Source organism: Catharus ustulatus, chromosome 4, assembly GCF_009819885.2.
Source record: "Catharus ustulatus isolate bCatUst1 chromosome 4, bCatUst1.pri.v2, whole genome shotgun sequence".
NCBI classification, from domain to species: Eukaryota; Metazoa; Chordata; class Aves; order Passeriformes; family Turdidae; genus Catharus; species Catharus ustulatus.
The window spans coordinates 628,626-649,512 of NC_046224.1; the positions used below are offsets into that span (position 1 = coordinate 628,626).

The window sequence follows — 20,887 nt, forward strand, 5'->3', positions numbered from 1 at the left end:
ACCCCCAAAATCATCACAAACCTCCCTGAGCCACCACCCACACGGGGCAGGAGCCACAGGAGCCACAAACCTCCCTGAGCCACAGGGACCTGGGGGAGCCCTGCAGGAAAAGTGGGAGAGCCCAGGAGCTGCTTTAGGGGATCCCAGGGACCCCTGAGGGTCCCACTGGACCTCAAATCCTCTGGGATTCCACCAAGAGCAGCCAGGTGACAGTGACACCCAGCTGGAGGGGAGAATGTGCAGGAGGGGCTCCAGGAGAGCTGAGAGGGGCTGGGGACAAGGATGGAGGGACAGCACACAGGGAATGGCTCCCAGTGCCACAGGGCAGGGCTGGCTGGGATCCTGGGCAGCAATTCCTGCGGCTCTGGGGTCCCTTCTATCCCAAACCCCCCCAGCATTCCCTGGTTCCATGGCCTGGAGTGGCCCAGTTGCCCCAGGAGCAGGATCCCAGTGTCCTTTGGGAGCGTGGGCCCATGGCCAGAGCTGCTAAAAGCGTTTTGGGGAGGAACCTCTGCTATTTTTACCTTTTTTTTGTTTTGTGCCAAAATCCAGCTGCTTCCCCAGGGAGCCATTCCCAGCTCCACTGGCACCCCAGGTGACAATTATGGGGTTGCCAACATTTACCCATGGCCTAAAAACAGCCCTGGCTGCTTCCACGGCCCCTCCTGCCCTGCAGGAAAAATATGTGGGGATTACAAAACAGTTTGGGAGGGAAGGGACCCCAGAGCCCCCCCAGTGTCCCCCTGGCATGGCAGGGACCCCTCCCAGTGCCCCAGCTGCTCCCAGCCCCAGTGCCCAGCCTGGCCTTGGCCACTGCCAGGGATCCAGGGGCAGCCACAGCTGCTCTGGCAATTGCAGCCCAGGCAGGAATTGCTGCCCAGGATCCCAGCCAGCCCTGCCCTGTGGCACTGGGAGCCATTCCCTGTGTGCTGTCCCTCCAGCCTTGTCCCCAGTCCCTCTCAGCTCTCCTGGAGCCCCTGCAGGCCCTGGCAGGGCTCTGAGCTCTCCCTGGATCCTGTTCCTGCCCAGGGAGCACCCCCAGCTCTCCAGGGCAGAGCTGTTCCCAGCTGGCCAAGGGACACAGAGGGACAGTGGGACAGGATCCAGGCACAGAGCAGCTCCAAGCTCAAACAAATCCCTCAGTGCCAGCCCCTGTCCTGTCCGTGCTGGGCACCCAAGCACCGAGGGAAACCCCAAAGGCAATCCCAGCTCCTCAGGAGTGTCCCTGTCCCTCCCTGCTGTGCTGCCAGGGCACAGGGAGCGATCCAAGCCCTGCCCCGTTTGTCTCGACCCTGCAGGGATCATTTCCACCCAGCCTCTGCCAGCATCAACATCTCCCACGAGGGCAGAAGGAGTTTTTTGTTCCCTGTGTCCCACAAAGGCGGTGGCTGCAGGGACGGAGCATGACTCTGGGGGTGACAGGGACAGGGACAAGCAGGGAGGAATGGAGAACTGGGAACTGGGTCAGGTTCCACAGGGGTCTCAGCTGGGCTGGGCAGTGCTGGAGCCACCAGAACTGACACAGGAGGAAATGTCCCATCAATGTGGGAAGTTTGAGAAGTCCCCGAGAACACCGCTGACCCTGTCCCCAAGTGTCACCTCCACAGGGCTCTGAAATCCCCACAGGGCTGGGGATCCACCCCTCCAACCCCTGATCCCCCTTTCCATGGGGAAATCCCTGCTGTGCCCACCCTGCCCTGCCCTGCCCAGCCTGAGCTGTTCCCTCTGCTCCTGTCCCTGTTCCTGGAGCAGATCCCAAATCCCCCCGGTGTCCCCTCCTGGCAGGGACTTGTGCAGAGCCACAAGGGCCCCCTGAGCCTCCTTTTCTCCAGGCTGAGCCCCTCCCCAGCTCCCCCAGCCCCTCCCCAGCTCCCCCAGCCCCTCCCCAGCCCCTCCCCAGATCTGACTCTCCTGGGGCAGCAGGAACAGCAGAGGGTGCAGGAGGAGGGAGAGGCTGAAGCCAAAGGGAACTGAAACCCCCCTGACCACAGAGTGCAGCGGGATGGGGAAATGAGCCTGCCCTGGAACCCTCAGCTTCCCCATGGGCACTTCCCAGAGCAGCAGAGAATCTTCTGCAGCAGGGGCAGCCCCCATGGAGCCCTGATCCCACAGGCTGGCACTGCCCAGGGAACAGCCCCAGAGCTCCAGGAGCTCCCAGGCTGGGGTTGCTGGGGCTCTGTGCAGGGCCAGGAGCTGGGTCCATGATCCTGTGGGGCCCTTCCAGCTCAGGGTGTTCAGGATTCAAGGTCCCACCTGCAGATCTGGCCCTGGAGCTGCTCAGGCCCAGCTGGGCCAGAACCAGCCCAGCAGCTCCAGGCTGGCTCCTGGAGAGCAGGGAACTGCCCAGCTCATCCCAGGGTGGGAGCTGGAGAGGGGAGATTTACATGGGAAACTGGGAATAAATCAACACAAAACATGACTCGAAATTCCCTTTTTTAGGGGAAGTTCCTGGAGAATTCAGTTTGCCAAGGGGAGCTGCAGAGGGACTGGGGACAAGGCTGGAGGGACAGCACACAGGGAATGGCTCCCAGTGCCACAGGGCAGGGCTGGCTGGGATCCTGGGCAGCAATTCCTGCCTGGGCTGCAATTGCCAGAGCAGCTGTGGCTGCCCCTGGATCCCTGGCAGTGGCCAAGGCCAGGCTGGGCACTGGGGCTGGGAGCAGCTGGGCCACTGGGAGGGGTCCCTGCCATGCCAGGGGGGCACTGGGGGGATTTGGGGTCCCTTCCCACCCAAACCACTCCAGGATTCCCTGACCCCAGGGCTCACCCACCCCTCAGCCAGGCTCTGTTGGATGGGATGGGTGGGAAGTGCAGCTCCAGAGATCCTTCCAGAAGGAAGCAGAGCTCTGCTCCTCCACCCCAGGGAGGATCCCTGAGAGGATCCTGGGGCTCAGCACAAGCCCTGAGGAGCTCCTCCATCCCCACCAACCCCCATTTCCCAAAAGAGCTCAGCTGGAACCCCTGGATCAGTCTGGGTTTGGGGGAAGCCCTGCTGGGGTTTGGATGTGAACTCCCCACCCTGTGGAGCAGAGCAGAACCCAGCTGGAGCTGGAGCTCCTCATGGATGTGCCTGGCACATTCCAGCCTTGGATCCACAGAGCTGAGAGAGCAAACACTCATCCCTGCTGCTGCTGTGCCAGGAAAACTGAGCATGGTGTTAGCCCAGGATGGTTTGGGGGGAACAGGACCCCAAATCCCACCCAGACCCCCCTGCCATGGCAGGGACCCTCACACCGACCCTGTGCTCAGCCACCCCTCTGTCCCAACCAGCTTCACTTCCCCCACAGCAGAGCCAGCATTTCCCAGAAAACAACAAAACCACTTGGGATTTGACCCAAATAAATCCCATCTCTGGCGTAGGTTTCGGTTTTTCCAAACCCTCAACAAGTGACTGATCCCCCGAGCAGGAAAAACATCTCAGCATTTACCAGACAGAAAAACAACCCTTGAGGACTTCAGGAATAAAATAAACAACCCCAAACCAGCCAGACATGCACGAGGGGTAACACCAAGTCAGACATGGGGAAAGGTCAGGGAAAAATGAGCAACAACTACTGAAAAATATTAAAAAACAGAAAGAAAAGAATTAACCATAAATTTGACAGAAACACCAAAAATTCAAACATTTTCTCCAAGGTCAGCTTGGATTTTCAGGAATATTGAGTGATGTCAGCGCTGACCCCATCCCCTGGGGATTTCCAGACACAGCAAAAAGCACCTAAAACCCCAAAGCAGGGCTCAGGGCCAGAGAGCTGGGCAAACACACCATCAACATCCCAAACTTGGACATGGATTAAGGATCAAGGCTGGTTGGGATGCAGAGCTCGGGGGAGGAAGGACTGGGGGGAGCCCTCTGTGCCCCCCAAACAACATTCCCAGAGCTTGGGATAATCCCTGGGATAAAAGCAGGGCAGGATAAATCCCACAGACACATCCCAGACCTGCTCAGGAGCACACAGGGAATGGGAACCAGCACTGATCCCAAAGGGCTCCAGTGCCAGGAGCATCTGGGGAGCTGAGGATTGGGACACAGGCACAGGAATTCCTGGTGGGAATATCTGTGTCAGCTGGGAGGTGGGAAAAATGCCTCAAATTGGACAAAAATCTGTCCAGAATGAGACAAGGAGCTCTGGAACTGCACTGGATGTGCCCAGCACCTCCCATCCCATTCCAAACTGGAACTGCACTGGATGAACCCAGCACCTCCCAGCACCTCCCATCCCAAACTGGAACTGCACTGGATGGGCCCAGCACCTCCCAGCACCTCCCTGTCCCAAACTGGAACTGCACTGGATGTGCCCAGCACCTCCCATCCCAAACTGGAACTGCTCTGGATGGGCCCAGCACCTCCCATCCCAAACTGGAACTGCTCTGGATGGGCCCAGCACCTCCCATCCCAAACTGGAACTGCTCTGGATGGGCCCAGCACCTCCCATCCCAAACTGGAACTGCACTGGATGGGCCCAGCACCTCCCATCCCAAACTGGAACTGCACTGGGTGATCCCAGCACCTCCCATTCCAAACTGGAACTGCTCTGGATGTGCCCAGCACCTCCCAGTCCAAACTGGAACTGCACTGGGTGATCCCAGCACCTCCCAGCACCTCCCATCCCAAACTGGAACTGCACTGGAAGAACCCAGCACCTCCCATCCCAAACTGGAACTGCACTGGGTGACCCCAGCACCTCCCATCCCAAACTGGAACTGCACTGGATGGGCCCAGCACCTCCCAGCCCAAACTGGAACTGCACTGGATGTGCCCAGCACCTCCCAGCCCAAACTGGAACTGCACTGGATGGGCCCAGCACCTCCCATCCCAAACTGGAACTGCACTGGATGAACCCAGCACCTCCCATCCCATCCCAAACTGGAACTGCACTGGGTGATCCCAGCACCTCCCTGTCCCTCACTCCAGACCCACATTTTCCATCAAACATTTCTGGGAAAAGATCCAAAGCTGTGAGCAGCTCCTGGCTCTCCCTGCTCCCCCAGACCCCTTCCCCACCCTCCCTTTCCCAAAGCCAGGGCCAGCAGATGGGATTTGGCTTTTGGGGTGGTGCATGGGGACATTCCCACCTTGTCCCCCTGTTTCTGTCACTCCCTGCAGCCACCTCAGCACCTGGAAAATTCCATGAACCCCAAAGGCCTCATGGGCTGGGATGAGGCAGCAGAGCCTGGAAAATAATGTGCAATAACCCCACTGAAATGATTTCAGGGACAGGGAGCAGGAGAGCTCCAAGTGGGAGCCATTCCCTGTGTCCTGTCCCTCCATCCTTGTCCCCAGTCCCTCTCAGCTCTTCTGGAGCCCCTGCAGGCCCTGGCAGGGCTCTGAGCTCTCCCTGGATCCTGTTCCTGTCCAGGGAGCACCCCCAGCTCTCCCAGCCTGGCTGGTGACACTGCCACGTCCCTCAGACAAGCTCAGAACAGCTCAGGAGGAATTATCCCAGGTTATCCCGGGAATTCCTGTGTGCCAAAGCCTCAGCTCTGCTCCAGCACTGGCACCTGCTGCTGCAGGGATGTTCCCTAAATGGAATTTGGCACCTTCAGGGAACTGGGTCCTTCCTGGGACTGAGGCAAAGGAGAGGCAGGAAAACCCCCTGGGACTGGGAAGGGACTGGGGAGGGACTGGGGGAGCTGGGGAGGGGCTGGGGGAGCTGGGGAGGGGCTGGGGGAGCTGGGGAGGGACTGGGGGAGCTGGGGAGGGGCTCAGCCTGGAGAAAAGGAGGCTCAGGGGGCCCTTGTGGCTCTGCACAAGTCCCTGCCAGGAGGGGACACCGGGGGGATTTGGGATCTGCTCCAGGAGCAGGGACAGGAGCAGAGGGAACAGCTCAGGCAGGGCAGGGAGGGCAGGGTGGGCACAGCAGGGATTTCCCCATGGAAAGGGGGCTCAGGGATTGGAGGGGTGGATCCCCAGCCCTGTGGGGATTTCAGAGCCCTGTGGAGGTGACACTTGGGGACAGGGTCAGTGGTGGCTCTGGCAGTGCTGGGGATGGTTGGCCTGGATGGGCTCTGAGGGGATTTTCCACCCCAAACAATTCCATGATTCAATTAAAAACACCCAAGGGAACAGAGAAACACAAGAGCTGCACGTGGGGGGCAGGTGGAGCAGCAGCTGCACCCAGGTGAGCTCCTCACACTCAGGTGAGCTCCTCACACCCAGGTACAAACACTCCCAGGTGAGCTCCTCCCGTGCCTGAACAATGTCACCATGTCACCCAGCCCTCAGCACACCCCCAGGTCCCCTTCTCCCCTTCCCTGGCTTTTTTTTGGAGCTCCAGCATCCCATGAGGGTGGCAATTCCTGCCTGGGCTGCAATTGCCAGAGCAGCTGGGGCTGCCCCTGGATCCCTGGCAGTGGCCAAGGCCAGGCTGGGCACTGGGGCTGGGAGCAGCTGGGCCACTGGGAGGGGTCCCTGTCATGCCAGGGGGACACTGGGGGGGATTTGGGGTCCCTTCCCACCCAAACCATTCCATGTCCCTGCTCTGTGTCCCCTCTGTGCACCCCTCCAGCCCCATCTCAGCCAGGAAACCCCAGCAAATCCCGGGATTTACTCAGAGCCTGGCAGGCTCCATCTGGCACAAAGCTGCAAATCCCACAGCAGCCTTGGCCGGGCTGGGACAGCTCCCCAGGCTGGCACTGTCCCCAGGACACCTCAGCAGGTCCCCAGCTCGGGGCAGGACACCATCCCTTCCCTCCCTGGGCATTGTGTCCTGTCCCCATCCATCCTTCCCCACAGGTCTGGGGTTCCAGGTGTGCTGGCAGCTGCCCTGCCCTGCAGCATTCCCAGGAATTTGGGGGAAATCTTTAACAAGGATGTGTGCAGTTCCATGTGCTGACAGCACCAGGGGAGCTGGCACTGCTTTGGGGCAGCTGGGGCTGTTTGGTTTGGGGGTTTTTTGTTTGTTCTTGTAACTCCTCAAGGATGCTGATCCTCCTGGAGCTGCACCCAGTGCTCCCACTGGGACACAGACTGGAATGTCACCTCTCAAACTGGAACTGCCTCCTTGGGCAGGACATCAGCCCCACATCCCTGCAGCCTCAAACCATCTCTAGCCCCACATCCCATCCCCATCCTCACATCCCTGCAGCCCCACATCCCTGCAGCCCCATCCCATCCCCATCCCCACATCCCTGCAGTCCCATCCCATCCCCATCCCCACATCCCATCTCCCATCCTATTCCCAGCCCCAATCCCATCTCCAGCCCCAATCCCATCTCCAGCCCCAATCCCATCTCCAGCCCCAATCCCATCTCCAGCCCCAATCCCATCTCCAGCCCCAATCCCATCTCCAGCCCCAATCCCATCTCCAGCCCCAATCCCATCCCCATCCTCACATCCCATTCCCAGCCCCAATCCCACCCCCAGCCCCATCCCATCCCCAGCCCCACATCCCATCCCCATCCCCACATCCCATCCCCACATCCCATCCCCAGCCCCAATCCCACCCCCAGCCCCATCCCATCCCATTCCCAGCCCCATCCCATCTCCCCACGGAGCCCTCCACCCCCTTTCCCTCACCACCACACCCTCTGCAGCCTCTCCCTCCTGGGCTGTTTCCTCTCCCACTCCCTGGGCTCACACACACTGCTCACGAGGTGTGAAGGAGAAATTTCCCCTTTTATGGTGAAAGGCAGCAAATCCCAGCTGGGAGCTGCCCCCAGCCCCTTCCTCCCCCCACAGCCCAGCACCATCCCCGCGATGCCTTCCACAGCTCCCAGCTGCTCCCCTGCGCTTCCTACGGGCTCAGCAGCTTTCTCCAGGATGACTCAGAGCATCCCAGCCCTGTGCCTGGCTCATGACTTCACCGGGCAGATCCAGGCTGGAGCGAGGGAGCTGCCGATTCATCGGCGTGTGGTGGGGCTGGGAGATGGAGCACGCTGCTCAGGGGGTCCTGTCCTGGGAGCACACTGCTCATGGGGTCCTGACTGGAGCACACTGATACCCTGTCCTGGGAGCACACTGCTCATGGGGTCTGCCTGGATCACACTGCTCATGGGGTCCTGTCCTGTCCTGGGAGCACACTGCTCAGGGGGTCCTGATTGGATCACACTGATATCCTGTCCTGTCCTGGGATCACACTGCTCATGGGGTCTGCCTGGAGCACACTGCTCATGGTGTCCTGTCTGGGATCACACTGATATCCTGTCCTGTCCTGGGAGCACACTGCTCAGAGGGTCTGCCTGGGATCACATTGATGTGCTGTCCTGGGATCACACTGCTGATGTCCTGCCTGGATCACACTGCTCATGGGGTCTGCCTGGATAACACTGATATCCTGTCCTGGGATCACACTGCTCATGGGGTCTGCCTGGATAACACTGATATCCTGTCCTGGGATCACACTGCTCATGGGGTCCTGTCCTGGGATCACACTGCTCATGGGGTCCTGTCCTGAGATCACACTGCTCATGGGGTCCTGTCCTGGGATCACATTGCTCATGGGGTCTGTCTGGGATCACATTCCTGCTGTCCTGTCCTGGGATCACACTGATATCCTGTCCTGGGACCACACTGCTGATGGGTCCTGCCTGGGATCACATTCCTGCTGTCCTGTCCTGGGATCACATTCCTGATGTGGTTCTGCCTGGGGTCACACTGATGTGCTGTCCTGTCCTGCCTTGGACCACACTGATGTGCTGTCCTGTCTGGGATCACATCCTGCTGTCCTGTCCTATCCTGGGACCACACTCCTGTCCTGTCCTGTCCCAAACTCCTGTCCTGTCCCAAACTCCTGTCCTGTCCTGTCCCACACTCCTGTCCTGTCCCAAACTCCTGTCCTGTCCCAAACTCCTGTCCTGTCCCACACTCCTGTCCTGTCCCCACACTCCTGTCCTGTCCTGTCCCACACTCCTGTCCTGTCCCCACACTCCTGTCCTGTCCCACACTCCTGTCCTGTCCTGTCCCACACTCCTGTCCTGTCCTGTCCCAAACTCCTGTCCTGTCCCAAACTCCTGTCCTGTCCCAAACTCCTGTCCTGTCCCACACTCCTGTCCTGTCCCCACACTCCTGTCCTGTCCTGTCCCACACTCCTGTCCTGTCCCCACACTCCTGTCCTGTCCCACACTCCTGTCCTGTCCTGTCCCACACTCCTGTCCTGTCCTGTCCCACACTCCTGTCCTGTCCTGTCCCCACACTCCTGTCCTGTCCTGTCCTCACACTCCTGTCCTGTCCTGTCCCCACACTCCTGTCCTGTCCTGTCCCCACACTCCTGTCCTGTCCTGTCCCCACACTCCTGTCCTGTCCTGTCCCACACTCCTGTCCTGTCCTGTCCCACACTCCTGTCCTGTCCCACACTCCTGTCCTGTCCTGTCCCACACTCCTGTCCTGTCCTGCTGCCCCCTCTGTCCATCACAGCCATTCCTTGTTCCTCCTGGCTCACATCTCATGGATGCTCAGAAATAAGGAGACACTTTTTTTTTTTAAGAAAGCTTCCCTGACAAGGCCAGGATTGCAATGAGGGAATGCTGGAATGGTTTGGGTGGGAAGGGACCCCTGCAGTGCCACCCCTGCCATGGCAGGGACACCTCCCACTGTCCCAGCCCCCATGTCCAGCCTGGCCTTGGACATTTCCAGGGATGGGGATGAAGGAAGGAGCTCCAGCTGCTCTTGGAGCTGCTCCTTGAAACTAAACACAGCAAAGCTCAAGCTCTGCACCAGCATTAAACAAAAGCACAAAATCCCAACTCGATGGAATTCCCAAGAGATCCAACACTTGTGAAAGGCCCTTGGACAGAACCAGGTCCCCAAGGAAAGCTCAGAGGGAGCATCCAGGAGAAAATCCACATTCCCTCCCTGTGTGTTAGTGATGGTGAGGGACTGCACTGCCAGGACTTGGGGGGAAAGGAAACAGGGATCTCACAGAGAGTGGGTGCAGTCTGTGTGTGACAGCAGCAGAGCAGCCTCAAACATGGCCCAAACCCATCCAAGAGTGGGGACAGAAAACGTGAAGTGAAAACATGACCTGAGTCAGGAGACCCAGAGGAACTCGCAGAGGGAGGAAGGAGAAGTTTGGAGCACAGAGAAACCCCCCAGGAGAGCCCCAGAGCTGGGAGGAGCAGCTCAGGAGAGCAGGGATGGCTCTGGGACAGACACCCAGGGCTGGCTGCAGTGCCACTGTCCCCTGCTCTGCTGGCCTGTCACCAGCACAGCACTGGGGGCACCTGGAGAGGGGCTGGGACACAGCTCCTGCAGGAATCCTGAGAGCTGCTCCTGCTCACAATTCCTGCAGGAATCCTGAGAGCTGCTCACAGCTCCTGCAGGAATCCTGAGCTCACAGCTCCTGCAGGAATCCTGAGCTCAGAGCTGCTCCTGCTCACAGTTCCTGCTCCTGCTCACAGCTCCTGCAGGAATCCTGAGCTAAGAACTGCTCCTGCTCACAATTCCTGCTCCTCCTCACAGTTCCTGCAGGAATCCTGAGCTTAGAGCTGCTCCTGCTCACAGCTCCTGCAGGAATCCTGAGAGCTGCCCCTGCTCACAGTTCCTGCAGGAATCCTGAGCTCAGAGCTGTTCCTGCAGGAATCCTGAGCTCACAGTTGTTCCTGCAGGAATCCTGAGCTCACAGTTCCTGCAGGAATCCTGAGCTAAGAACTGCTCCTGCTCACAACTCCTGCTCCTGTTCACAGTTCCTGTAGGAATCCTGAGCTCAGAGTTCCTGCAGGAATCCTGAGCTCAGAGCTGTTCCTGCAGGAATCCTGAGCTCACAGTTCCTGCAGGAATCCTCTCACTGCTCCTGCTCACAGTTCCTGCAGGAATCCTGAGCTCACAGTTCCTGCAGGAATCCTGAGCTCACAGTTCCTGCAGGAATCCTCTCACTGCTCCTGCTCACAGCTCCTGCAGGAATCCTGAGCTCACAGTCCCTCTCACTGCTCCCTGCCCATCCAGCTTGGCACTGTCTGACCTCCTTCCTGCCCAGGGCTGCTGAGCTCACCTTGATCCCATCCTGGAGCTTATCCCTGTCCTCCCCAATCACCTGCCTGTCCTGAGGGATCCCAGCTGCCTCCCTGGGCTCATCTGCTGTGAGCCAGCCCAGCCCTGCTCACCCCTGAGCCCAGCCCATGAATCCAGCGATTGTCCTGGCTGGGCTGGACAGAGCTGCTGTGTCTGAGGGACAGCAGGGCCATGTCCCCACAGCTGTGTCCCCAGAGCCCTGCCCAGGGACAGCCAGGCCACAGCAGCCTGAGGCTGTTCCCTCTGCTCCTGTCCCTGTCCCAGATCCCAAATCCCCCCGGTGTCCCCTCCTGGCAGGGACTTGTGCAGAGCCACAAGGGCCCCCTGAGCCTCCTTTTCTCCAGGCTGAGCCCCTGCCCAGCTCCCCCAGCCCCTCCCCAGCTCCCCCAATCCCTCCCCAGCTCCCCCATTCCCTCCCCAGCTCCCCCAGCCCCTCCGCAGCTCCCCCAGCCCCTCCCCAGCTCCCCCAGCCCCATCCCAGCTGTGCAGCCCCTCCCCAGCTCCCCCAGCCCCTCCCCAGCTCCCCCAGCCCTTCCCCAGCTCCCCCAGCCCCTCCCCAGCTCCCCCAGCCCCTCCCCAGCTCCCCCAGCCCCTCCCCAGGACAGGAGCACCGGGATGTTTGGCAGGGCCAATGTGCAGGATCTGATCAGCCCAGCCCAGCCCCGGCCCCGCCCTGGGGAGGGTGTGACAGTGACAGTGGCAGTGACAAGACACCAGTGGCGTTATCTGTGCCATCAGCAGAGCCTGGCCGGGGCAGGAAGGTGCTGCAGAGCTCAGGGTGAAGCTGCTTTGCTGCACTTCCTGCAGCTGCCCACAGAAACACCTCACTGCACACACAGAGCACACCGGGCTCTTCCTCCCCACAGCCCTGGTGCTGCCACAGCCCCATCACACAGCCAGGAGAGCAGGAGAGCCTGAGAGCCACAGCCCTGGTGCTGCCACAGCCCCATCTCACAGCCCCATCACACAGCTCACACAGCCAGGAGGGCCTGAGAGCCTCTGCACATCCTGCCAGACGTGGGGCTGCTCCCTGCCGGGGACACGTGGCACTGGGAGCCACTCCAGGGACACAATTCTCTGAAACTGGAGCAGGGAGTGAGCCCTCACTGTGCTCTCCACTGCCCCGACCCCATCCCTGCCTGCCCCTAAAGCAGGGTCCACAGGGTCCCACCAGTCACAAATCCCTTCCACAGGGTCCCACCAGTCCCTAAATCCTTCCACAGGGTCCCAACACTCCCCAAACTCTCACAGAGGATCGCACCAGCCACCAAATCTCTTCTCAAGATCCCACCAGCTCCCAAGCCCAAACACAGGGTCCCACCAGTCCCCAAATCCTTCACAGGGTCCCACCAGTCCCTAAATCCCTTCCACAGGGTCCCAAAGTCCCTAAAACCCTTCCACAGGGTCCCACCAGGCACCAAATCCTTCCACAGGACCCCACCAGTCCCTGAATCCTTCCACAGGGTCCCAACACTCCCCAAACTCTCACAGAGGATCCCACAAGTCACCAAATCCTTCCACAGGGTCCCACCAGTTCCTAAAACCCTTCCACAGGGTCCTACCAGTCCCTAAATCCCTTCCTCAGGATCCCACCAGTCCCTGAATCCTTCACAGGGTCCCACAAGTCCCCAAATCCTTCCACAGGGTCCCAAAGTCCCTAAAACCCTTCCAGAGTCCCACCAGTCCCTGAATCCTTCCACAGGGTCCCACCAGTCCCTGAATCCTTCCACAGGGTCCTACCACTCACCAAATCCTTCCACAGGGTCCCACCAGTCCCTAAATCCTTCCACAGGGTCCCACCAGTCCCTAAATCCTTCCTCAGGGTCCCACCAGGCACCAAATCCAACCACAGGGTCCCAAAGTCCCTGAATCCTTCCTCAGGGTCCTACCACTCACCAAATCCTTCCACAGGGTCCCAACACTCCCCAAACTCTCACAGAGGATCCCACAAGTCACCAAATCCTCCCACAGGGTCCCACCAGTCCCTGAATCCTTCCTCAGGGTCCCACCAGTCCCTAAATCCTTCCTCAGGGTCCCACCAGGCACCAAATCCTTCCACAGGGTCCCACCAATCCCTGAATCCCTTCCACAGTGTCCCATCAGTCCCTAAATCCCTTCCACAGGGTCCCACCAGTCCCTAAATCCTCCCACAGGGTCCCACCTGAGCAGGGAGATCAGAGCTGCAGCTCTGGGCTGCTCATTTCTCTCCCTTCAGACACATTCCCGTGCCCAGCTGGGTTTCCTTGCCAGGATTCCCTGCTGCAGTGAGCAGGGAGGGTGCCTGCTGTGAGTGAGGCAGTCTCTGTTTTGGGAGGTGGGCACACAGCCCTGACCCTGGTGTTGTACCCAGATCCTCACCCCATTTTTGGGGATCTTTCCTTGCAGCCAGTGAGGATTTAGCACTTTTCTCTCTGCTCTCTCTCACCCCAGCTCTGTTTTTCCCTGAACCTGAACCTTTCCCTTTTCCATTCCAGCAGCAGCTGTGGTTTTATGGGTGCTGAAAACACAAACCAACCCCAGCTGGAGCTGCAGGGGGAGGAGTTAACCCCCAGAACCCCTTTAGTTGGGTTCCTGGGACAGCTGGGGGCAGCAGGGATGCTCCAGAGGGATCTGGAGGAGCTTTTCTCCCTCCTCTCTCTGGTTCAGGGCTGTGATGCCCCCAGGGCCTCTCTGCTCTTCTGTGGCTCCCGAGCTCCTGACCACTAAGTGCTGCTGTGGTGGCCAGGGTGAGCTGGAGAGCCTGTGGGCCTCTGGGCAGGGAATTCCTGCTCCTGGGAATGATCCTTCCCACAGCTGGAGAGCCTGGCAGTCAGCACGGCACCTCCAGGTCCAGCCTGAGCCGTCCCACACCAATAATAACAACATCCATGGAAACATGGGAACATGGAAAGGGAGGGAATGGAGCTGGGGAGGGGCTCAGCCTGGAGAAAAGGAGGCTCAGGGGGCCCTTGTGGCTCTGCACAAGTCCCTGGCAGGAGGGGACACCAGGGGGATTTGGGATCTGCTCCAGGAACAGGGACAGGAGCAGAGGGAACAGCTCAGGCTGGGCAGGGAGGGCAGGGTGGGCACAGCAGGGATTTCCCCATGGAAAGGGGGATCAGGGGTTGGAGGGGTGGATCCCCAGCCCTGTTGGGATTCCAGAGTGGCACTTGGGGACAGGGTCAGTGGTGGCCCTGGCAGTGCTGGGGATGGTTGGCCTGGATGGGCTCTGAGGGGTTTTCCAGCCTGAACAACTCCATAATTCCAAAATTAATCTCTCCCCACCCACAAACCCCTCAGTGGGGCTGGAGGAGCTCAGGCCCAGCCCTGGCACTGCCCAGGGCCAGCTCTGCCCCTGTCACTGTCCCTGTCCCCCTCTGACTCCCAGCACACAGAGCTGCTCCTCCCGGGCAGGATCCAAGGGAGGGAGATGAGGATTCATGGAGCAGCTGGGACAGAAACGCTGCAGTTCCCAGGCTGGATGCAGCTGTGGGGGGTGGAGGGAGGGGTGAGCCCTTCCAGAGGCAGCCAGAGCCTGCACTTGGAATCAGGGAATCCTGGAATGCTCTGGCTGGGAAAGGACCTTAAACATCACCCAGTGCCCCCTGGCACGGCAGGGACCCCTCCCAGTGGCCCAGCTGCTCCCAGCCCCAGTGCCCAGCCTGGCCTTGGCCACTGCCAGGGATCCAGGGGCAGCCACAGCTGCTCTGGCAATTGCAGCCCAGGCAGGAATTGCTGCCCAGGATCCCAGCCAGCCCTGCCCTGTGGCACTGGGAGCCATTCCCTGTGTGCTGTCCCTCCATCCTTGTCCCCAGCCCCTCTCAGCTCTCCTGGAGCCCCTGCAGGCCCTGGCAGGGCTCTGAGCTCTCCCTGGATCCTGTTCCTGTCCAGGGGAGCACCCCCAGCTCTCCCAGCCTGGATCCCTGGGAACTGAGGGGCTCCAGCCCTGGAGCAGCTCAGGATTCTCCCTCTCTCATCCCCACCTTCCCCAGCCCCAGGCACGTGTCTGGAGCAGCTCTGCACGAGGCAGGGCCATTCCCAGCCTCTCTTTCCCTGTGCTAATATTGACCCAGCAAACAGCTCCAAAGTGCTGCCAGCCCCCGGGGCTTTCCCCTTTTCCACGGCCGGGATTGTGCCTGATGCTCCCAGAACCCGGCTGAGTCAAACCCTGAGTCACTGGGACACGGCCACACACGACAGAGGGACAGGGACACCAGACTCATCCCAAAACACGGCTGGCACAGCAGCAGGATGAGCCCTGAGAGCCCTGTGGATCCACTGCAGCTTTTCCCACCAGGAACCAGCTCCAGGAGCACCTCGGGAGGAGCAGGACAATCAACCCCCACAAAGAACACCCCAAACCTGCCCCAAACACCTCATGGAAAGAGGCAGCTTCCTCCTGCCATCCCCCAGGCCGCCCACGAGAAACCACCGTGACTTCCCCAGGCCCCAGAGCAGCCTCAGCTTCCTCCAGAGGCAGCACGAAACCCAGGGGCAGCAGGGACCACTCGGGGCTGGGTGGGGTGGGAGGGGACCTTGGGGACCCCCCAGTGTCCCCCTGGCATGGCAGGGACCCCTCCCAGTGCCCCAGTGCCCAGCCTGGCCTTGGCCACTGCCAGGGATCCAGGGGCAGCCACAGCTGCTCTGGCAATTGCAGCCCAGGCAGGAATTGCTGCCCAGGATCCCAGCCAGCCCTGCCCTGGGGCAGGTTAAACCCCCTGGGAAATCCCAAATCCATCCCAGACTGGGTCTTGGCTCCCATCATCCAGGCCATGCCCACCCAGTGCTCCCCATCCCAAAGCTGCAGATTCCTTCAGCCCCACGCTTCAGAATTGTCCTGGGCTCTCAGGGCACGGGGAAACTGCTCAGATCCGAGATAGAACCAGGCACAATCCTGGCTGCTGGAAGTTGCCATTCCCAGGTAAAACCAGGCACAATCCCAGCTCTGGGAAGTTGTGATTCCCAGGTAAAACCAGGCACAATCCCAGCTCTGGGAATTGTCATTCCCAGGTAAAACCAGCCACAATCCTGGCTCTAGGAATTGTCATTCCCAGGTAAAACCAGGCACAATCCTGGCTCTGGGAAGTTTTCATTCCCAGGTAAAACCAGGCACAATCCCAGTTCTAGGAATCTGTCATCCATCTGCAGCATGGGAAGAGCCAGGAGAACAAAACCCATCCATCTCCAGGGAATAATGTGAGCAATCAGCACGCAATAAAACAGACACTGGCAGGGAAGGATGTGATTCCCACTGCCAGGAGCGCTCAGCTCCACACTTCTCCCTGCAGCCCCAATCCCACACAGCCCCAGGGAGTGCCTGGCACAGCAGGGGACACGGGGACACGGTGCCAGGCAGGTGCTGTGTCCGTGCTCTGCATTCCTGGACACATCCCCACGGCTCCACAAGCCAGGAGAAGCACCTGGATGCCTGCCTGGGCCCTGGACACCCCAGAGTAACTCAGTTCCAGAGCCAAAGCCACAGCCCTTGGGAGAGCCCAGAGCCCCTTTCTGCCCCTGCCAGAGGAGCAGGACGTGGTGCCTGCCCCACAGCCCCAGGTCATGGGGGACAGGGCTGGACAGGAAACCCCAGGGACAGGGAGGCTCCAGCAGCAGCTCCCAGTGACCCCCAGTGACCCCAGTGACCCCCAGTGTCCCCAGCATGGCCCTGCTCCAGCCTGGAGCTGCTTTCAGTTTTGTTCCCACAGCAGCAGCTCATGGAGCCAGGCTGGAGAGGAACAGGATCCAGGGAGAGCTGAGAGCCCTGCCAGGGCCTGCAGGGGCTCCAGGAGAGCTGAGAGGGACTGGGGACAAGGATGGAGGGACAGCACACAGGGAATGGCTCCCAGTGCCACAGGGCAGGGCTGGCTGGGATCCTGGGCAGCAATTCCTGCCTGGGCTGCAATTGCCAGAGCAGCTGTGGCTGCCCCTGGATCCCTGGCAGTGGCCAAGACCAGGCTGGGCACTGGGGCTGGGAGCAGCTGGGCCACTGGGAGGGGTCTCTGCCATGCCAGGGGGGCACTGGGGGGGATTTGGGGTCCCTTCCCACCCAAACCAGTCTGGGACTGCCTCTCTGGAGATGCTGCAGAGCCACCTCAGCTCCCACCAGCTCACCAGAGCTTTCCCCTTCACATCCCCAACTGCAAACCCAGCTCAGCCCAGCTTTGCTCACAGCTGAGGTGCCAGCCTGGCACGGCCCAGCCTGGCACGGCCCAGGGCTCTGCCAGAGCCACCCAACCTGTACAGCAATTAGTCACCGGCAGATGAGCGCCGCTGCCCTTCCTCCAGCGTTATCTAAGCAGCGAGGGGGGTGGGAAAACAGAGCTGGGAACGCTGCCAGGCTGATCCCAAAAAGCACAGAACCGGTGTCAGAACATCTCCCACCCCTGGGGACAGGCTGGCACACCCCTGGGGACAGGCTGGCACACCCCTGGGGACAGGCTGGCACACCCCTGGGGACAGGCTGGCACTCCCCTGGGGACAGGCTGGCACACCCCTGGGGACAGGAGAATGCTCGGACACCTCCAGCTGGGAGGGGAAGGGTTTGCTGGGCTGTCACAGAGCTGTCACAACTCCTGGGTGCCTCATGCTGGCCAGGTCACTTCTGACTGAGCCATCCCCGCAGCCAGGAGGTTTGGGCTGGTGTCTGTCCCTTCCCAGGGCACCCCAGATCCATCCCTATCTCCCCACAATATCCTGGAGCCACCCCCTCCCCGCAGAGGTGAGTTCAACACAAAACAAAGTGAGTATTTACATCACAGGAACAAGATTTGATAAGTGGGAGCTCTTCCTGTCTCGGTGGCACAGAATCATGGAGTGATTTGGGTGGGAAGGGACCACAAAGTTCATCTCAATCCACGGCAGGGACACCTCCCACTGTCCCCAAGGGCCAGCCTGGCCTTGGCCACTGCCAGGGACCCAGGGGCAGCCACAGCTGCTCTGGAATTCCAGCCCAGGCAGGAATTGCTGCCCAGGATCCCACCTAAACCTGTTCTTCCTTCTGGCTGTCCCATAGAGCCAACCACAGCACCCCACAGCATCAGCCCTCTCCCCCAGACAAATCCCAAATGACCCCAGGCACATGTGGGACATTTCTGCTCCCTTGGAAACTCAGGCTCTGGGAGTCACAGCCAGGAAAACCCGGCCCAAGGAACCCAGGCCTAAGGAAAACCAGGCTGGAGGAACCCAGGCCCAAGCAAAACCAGGCTGAAGGAACCCAGGCCTAAGAAAAACCAGGCTGAAGGAAGCCAGGCCTAAGGAAAACCAGGCTGAAGGAACCCAGGCCTAAGGAAAACCAGGCTGAAGGAACCCAGGCCTAAGAAAAACCAGGCTGAAAGAACCCAGGCCTAAGAAAAACCAGGCTGAAGGAACACAGGCCTAAGGAAAACCAGGCCCAAGGAACCCAGGCCTAAGGAAAACCAGGCTCAAGGAAAACCAGGCCTAAGGAATCTCAGGTCCAAGCAAAACCAGGCTGAAGGAAGCCAGGCCTAAGGAAAACCAGGCTGGAGGAACCCAGGCTGAAAGAATCCCAGACCCAAGGAAAACCAGGCTGAAGGAACCCAGGCCCAAACAAAACCAGGCTGAAGGAACCCAGGCCCAAACAAAACCAGGCCCAAGGAATCCCAGGCCCAAACAAAACCAGGCTGAAGGAACCCAGGCCCAAACAAAACCAGGCCTAAGGAACACCAGGTCCCAGGAACGCCGGGTCCCTGATCCCCACCAGTCACCAGCACCAGTTTGCAGGTGCAGGTCCCAGCTGCTGCACCCTCAGGGAGGAGATGAGGAAGAAGATGCCAGCTGGACAAAGGGGGTACAAGCACCCAGCACTGCTCCTGAGAGGATGTGGAACCAGCTCCCAGATGGAATCCTGGAATCCCCCCAGCATCTCCTGCTCCCTCCCACCCCAGGAAGGGTCTGACCCAGGGGAGCACCAGCAGCTCCTGCCCATCCACAGCCCCAGGGCCACGGGAAACTGGGGGAAAACGCCTTCAATAACAGCAACAACAATAACAACAACAAAACAGCACATGGCCTGAAAGGCCTCAGGAAACAGCAGCCAGCTCTGCTCTCCAGCATTCCTCACACACAGCTCACTCCTCCTGCTCCCACCAGGGACCCCCGGCTGCTCCAGGCTGGGAGGGGCTGGGGTCCAGCCCGGGATGGAGATCTGAACCGAGCTCCCAGCCCCAGCAGCATCCTCAGTAACCAAAGCCACGTCAAAATGAGGATTCCCTTCCCCAGCTCCAGCACAGGCCTGGAATAACCTCAGCTGACAGCTGGGAATGTGCCAGGTGGGAAGGGATGAGAGATGCTCGGGGGGAGTCGTGCACCAAAGCCCTGATTTTAGGTCACTTCCCCTCCTTTGTGACGCTGCCAAAGCTCCTTCTCCCCAAAAAGCTGCTGGGGGCAGGAAGCAGAGGGAAACATGACGGGAAGAGACCCAAAATCCCAAACAAGGAACACCCCACGACCAAAACAACCAACAGCATCACCTGATGGCGAGCAGGGATGTGGGAGAGGAGAGAGGAACAAGATCTGGGGTCAGGGGTGTCCGAGGGGGAAGTGAGGGCACGAGGAGCTGCCTGAGGGGGCTGTGGATGTGCAGGGAATGGGGCTGGGGGTGAAACACCCCATCCCAGGGGCTGGGGGCATCAAGGGAATGGGGCTGGGGGCACCCAGGGAATGGGGCTGGAGCTGCAGCACCCCATCCTAGGGGCTGGGGGTACCCAGGGTATGGGGCTGGGGGTACAACACCCCATCCCAGGGCTATGGATGTGCAGGGAATGGGGCTGAGGGTACCCAGGGAACGGGGCTGGGGGTGAAATACCCCATCCCAGGAGCTGGGGGCATCAAGGGAATGGGGCTGGGGGTACAACACCCCATCCCAGGGGCTGGGAGCACCCAGGGAATGGGGCTGGGGGTACAACACCCGATCCCAGGGCTATGGATGTGCAGGGAATGGGGCTGGGGGTACCCAGGGCAAGAGGCTGGGGATACAACATCCCATCCCAGGGGCTGTGGATGTGCAGGGAATGAGGCTGGGGGTACCCAGGGAAAGGGGCTGGGGGTACACCACCCCACCCCAGGGCTGTGGATGTGCAGGGAATGAGGCTGGGGGTACCCAGGAGATGGGGCTGGGGGTACTCCACCCCACCCCAGGGCTGCGGATGCCCGCTGGAAGCAGGATCGGAGCCCCCCGTCCCATCCCAGAGCCGGGGATGCGCAGGGGGACAGGCCCGGGGACATCCCCGGAGGACAGCAGTGCCCCCCCTGCCAGCCCAGCCGATGTTTCCGGAGCGGTGACAGCTCGCGCACGGCGGGGGAGGGGGACAGACTGAAAACACCCAAACCGTGAAGGCGCCGAACCGCGCAGGGGCGGCTGCGGCTGCCGGGAGCGTCCCGGGGGGCGGCTCGGAGGGGCCGGAGGGGCTCGGGGCTGCCCGGCCCGGCACCGCCACGGCCCCGCAGCCCCGGCACCGCTCCGCTCCCCCGGCCCGCCTCACCCTCACCCCGGCCCGGCCCCACAGCCCCGTCCCCGCTCCGGGAGCTCCGCACTCTCCTCACCCGGCACCCCCGGCCCGGCCTCACCCCGCACCCCCGGCCAGGGCGGGCCCGGCCCCCCCGCGTCGCCCCGCCGCTCACCGCGTTTGCCGGGGTCGTATCCCACGAGCACGAAGTAGTCAGCCAGGCGGGCCATGGCGGCGGGGGCGGCCCGGGCCGGCCCCGGGAGCCCCGCGAGGCCGCGCTCGGCTCCTCAGGGCGCCGCCGCCCGCCCGCGCCCACCGCCCGCCGCCGCCGCCATCTTGGCCCCGCGCGCACCGCGCCTGCGCCAGCGCCGGCCGCCGCGGGGGGCGGGGCCTCGCTTCCTATTGGCTGCGCGCTGGAGGGGCCCCGATTCCCATTGGCTGAGAGAAGGAGAGGCGGGGCTTGGCGCGAAGGGGGCGGGGCTGAGGCGAGGGGGCT

At 61.0% G+C, this 20,887-nt stretch overlaps 1 protein-coding gene across 2 annotated transcripts in view; it reads right to left on the reverse strand.

Annotated features, from left to right (window-relative positions):
* Positions 1-20,657, reverse strand: part of SBF1 (SET binding factor 1) — a 75,829-nt gene extending 55,172 nt beyond the window's left edge. For both annotated transcript variants that reach the window (XM_033058025.1, XM_033058024.1), the window contains exon 1: positions 20,567-20,657. In XM_033058025.1, coding sequence (XP_032913916.1) covers positions 20,567-20,621 — 55 coding nt within the window. In that variant the 5' untranslated portion in view covers positions 20,622-20,657. The remainder of the gene's footprint in view (positions 1-20,566) is intronic.
* Positions 20,658-20,887: the final 230 nt, after the last annotated feature.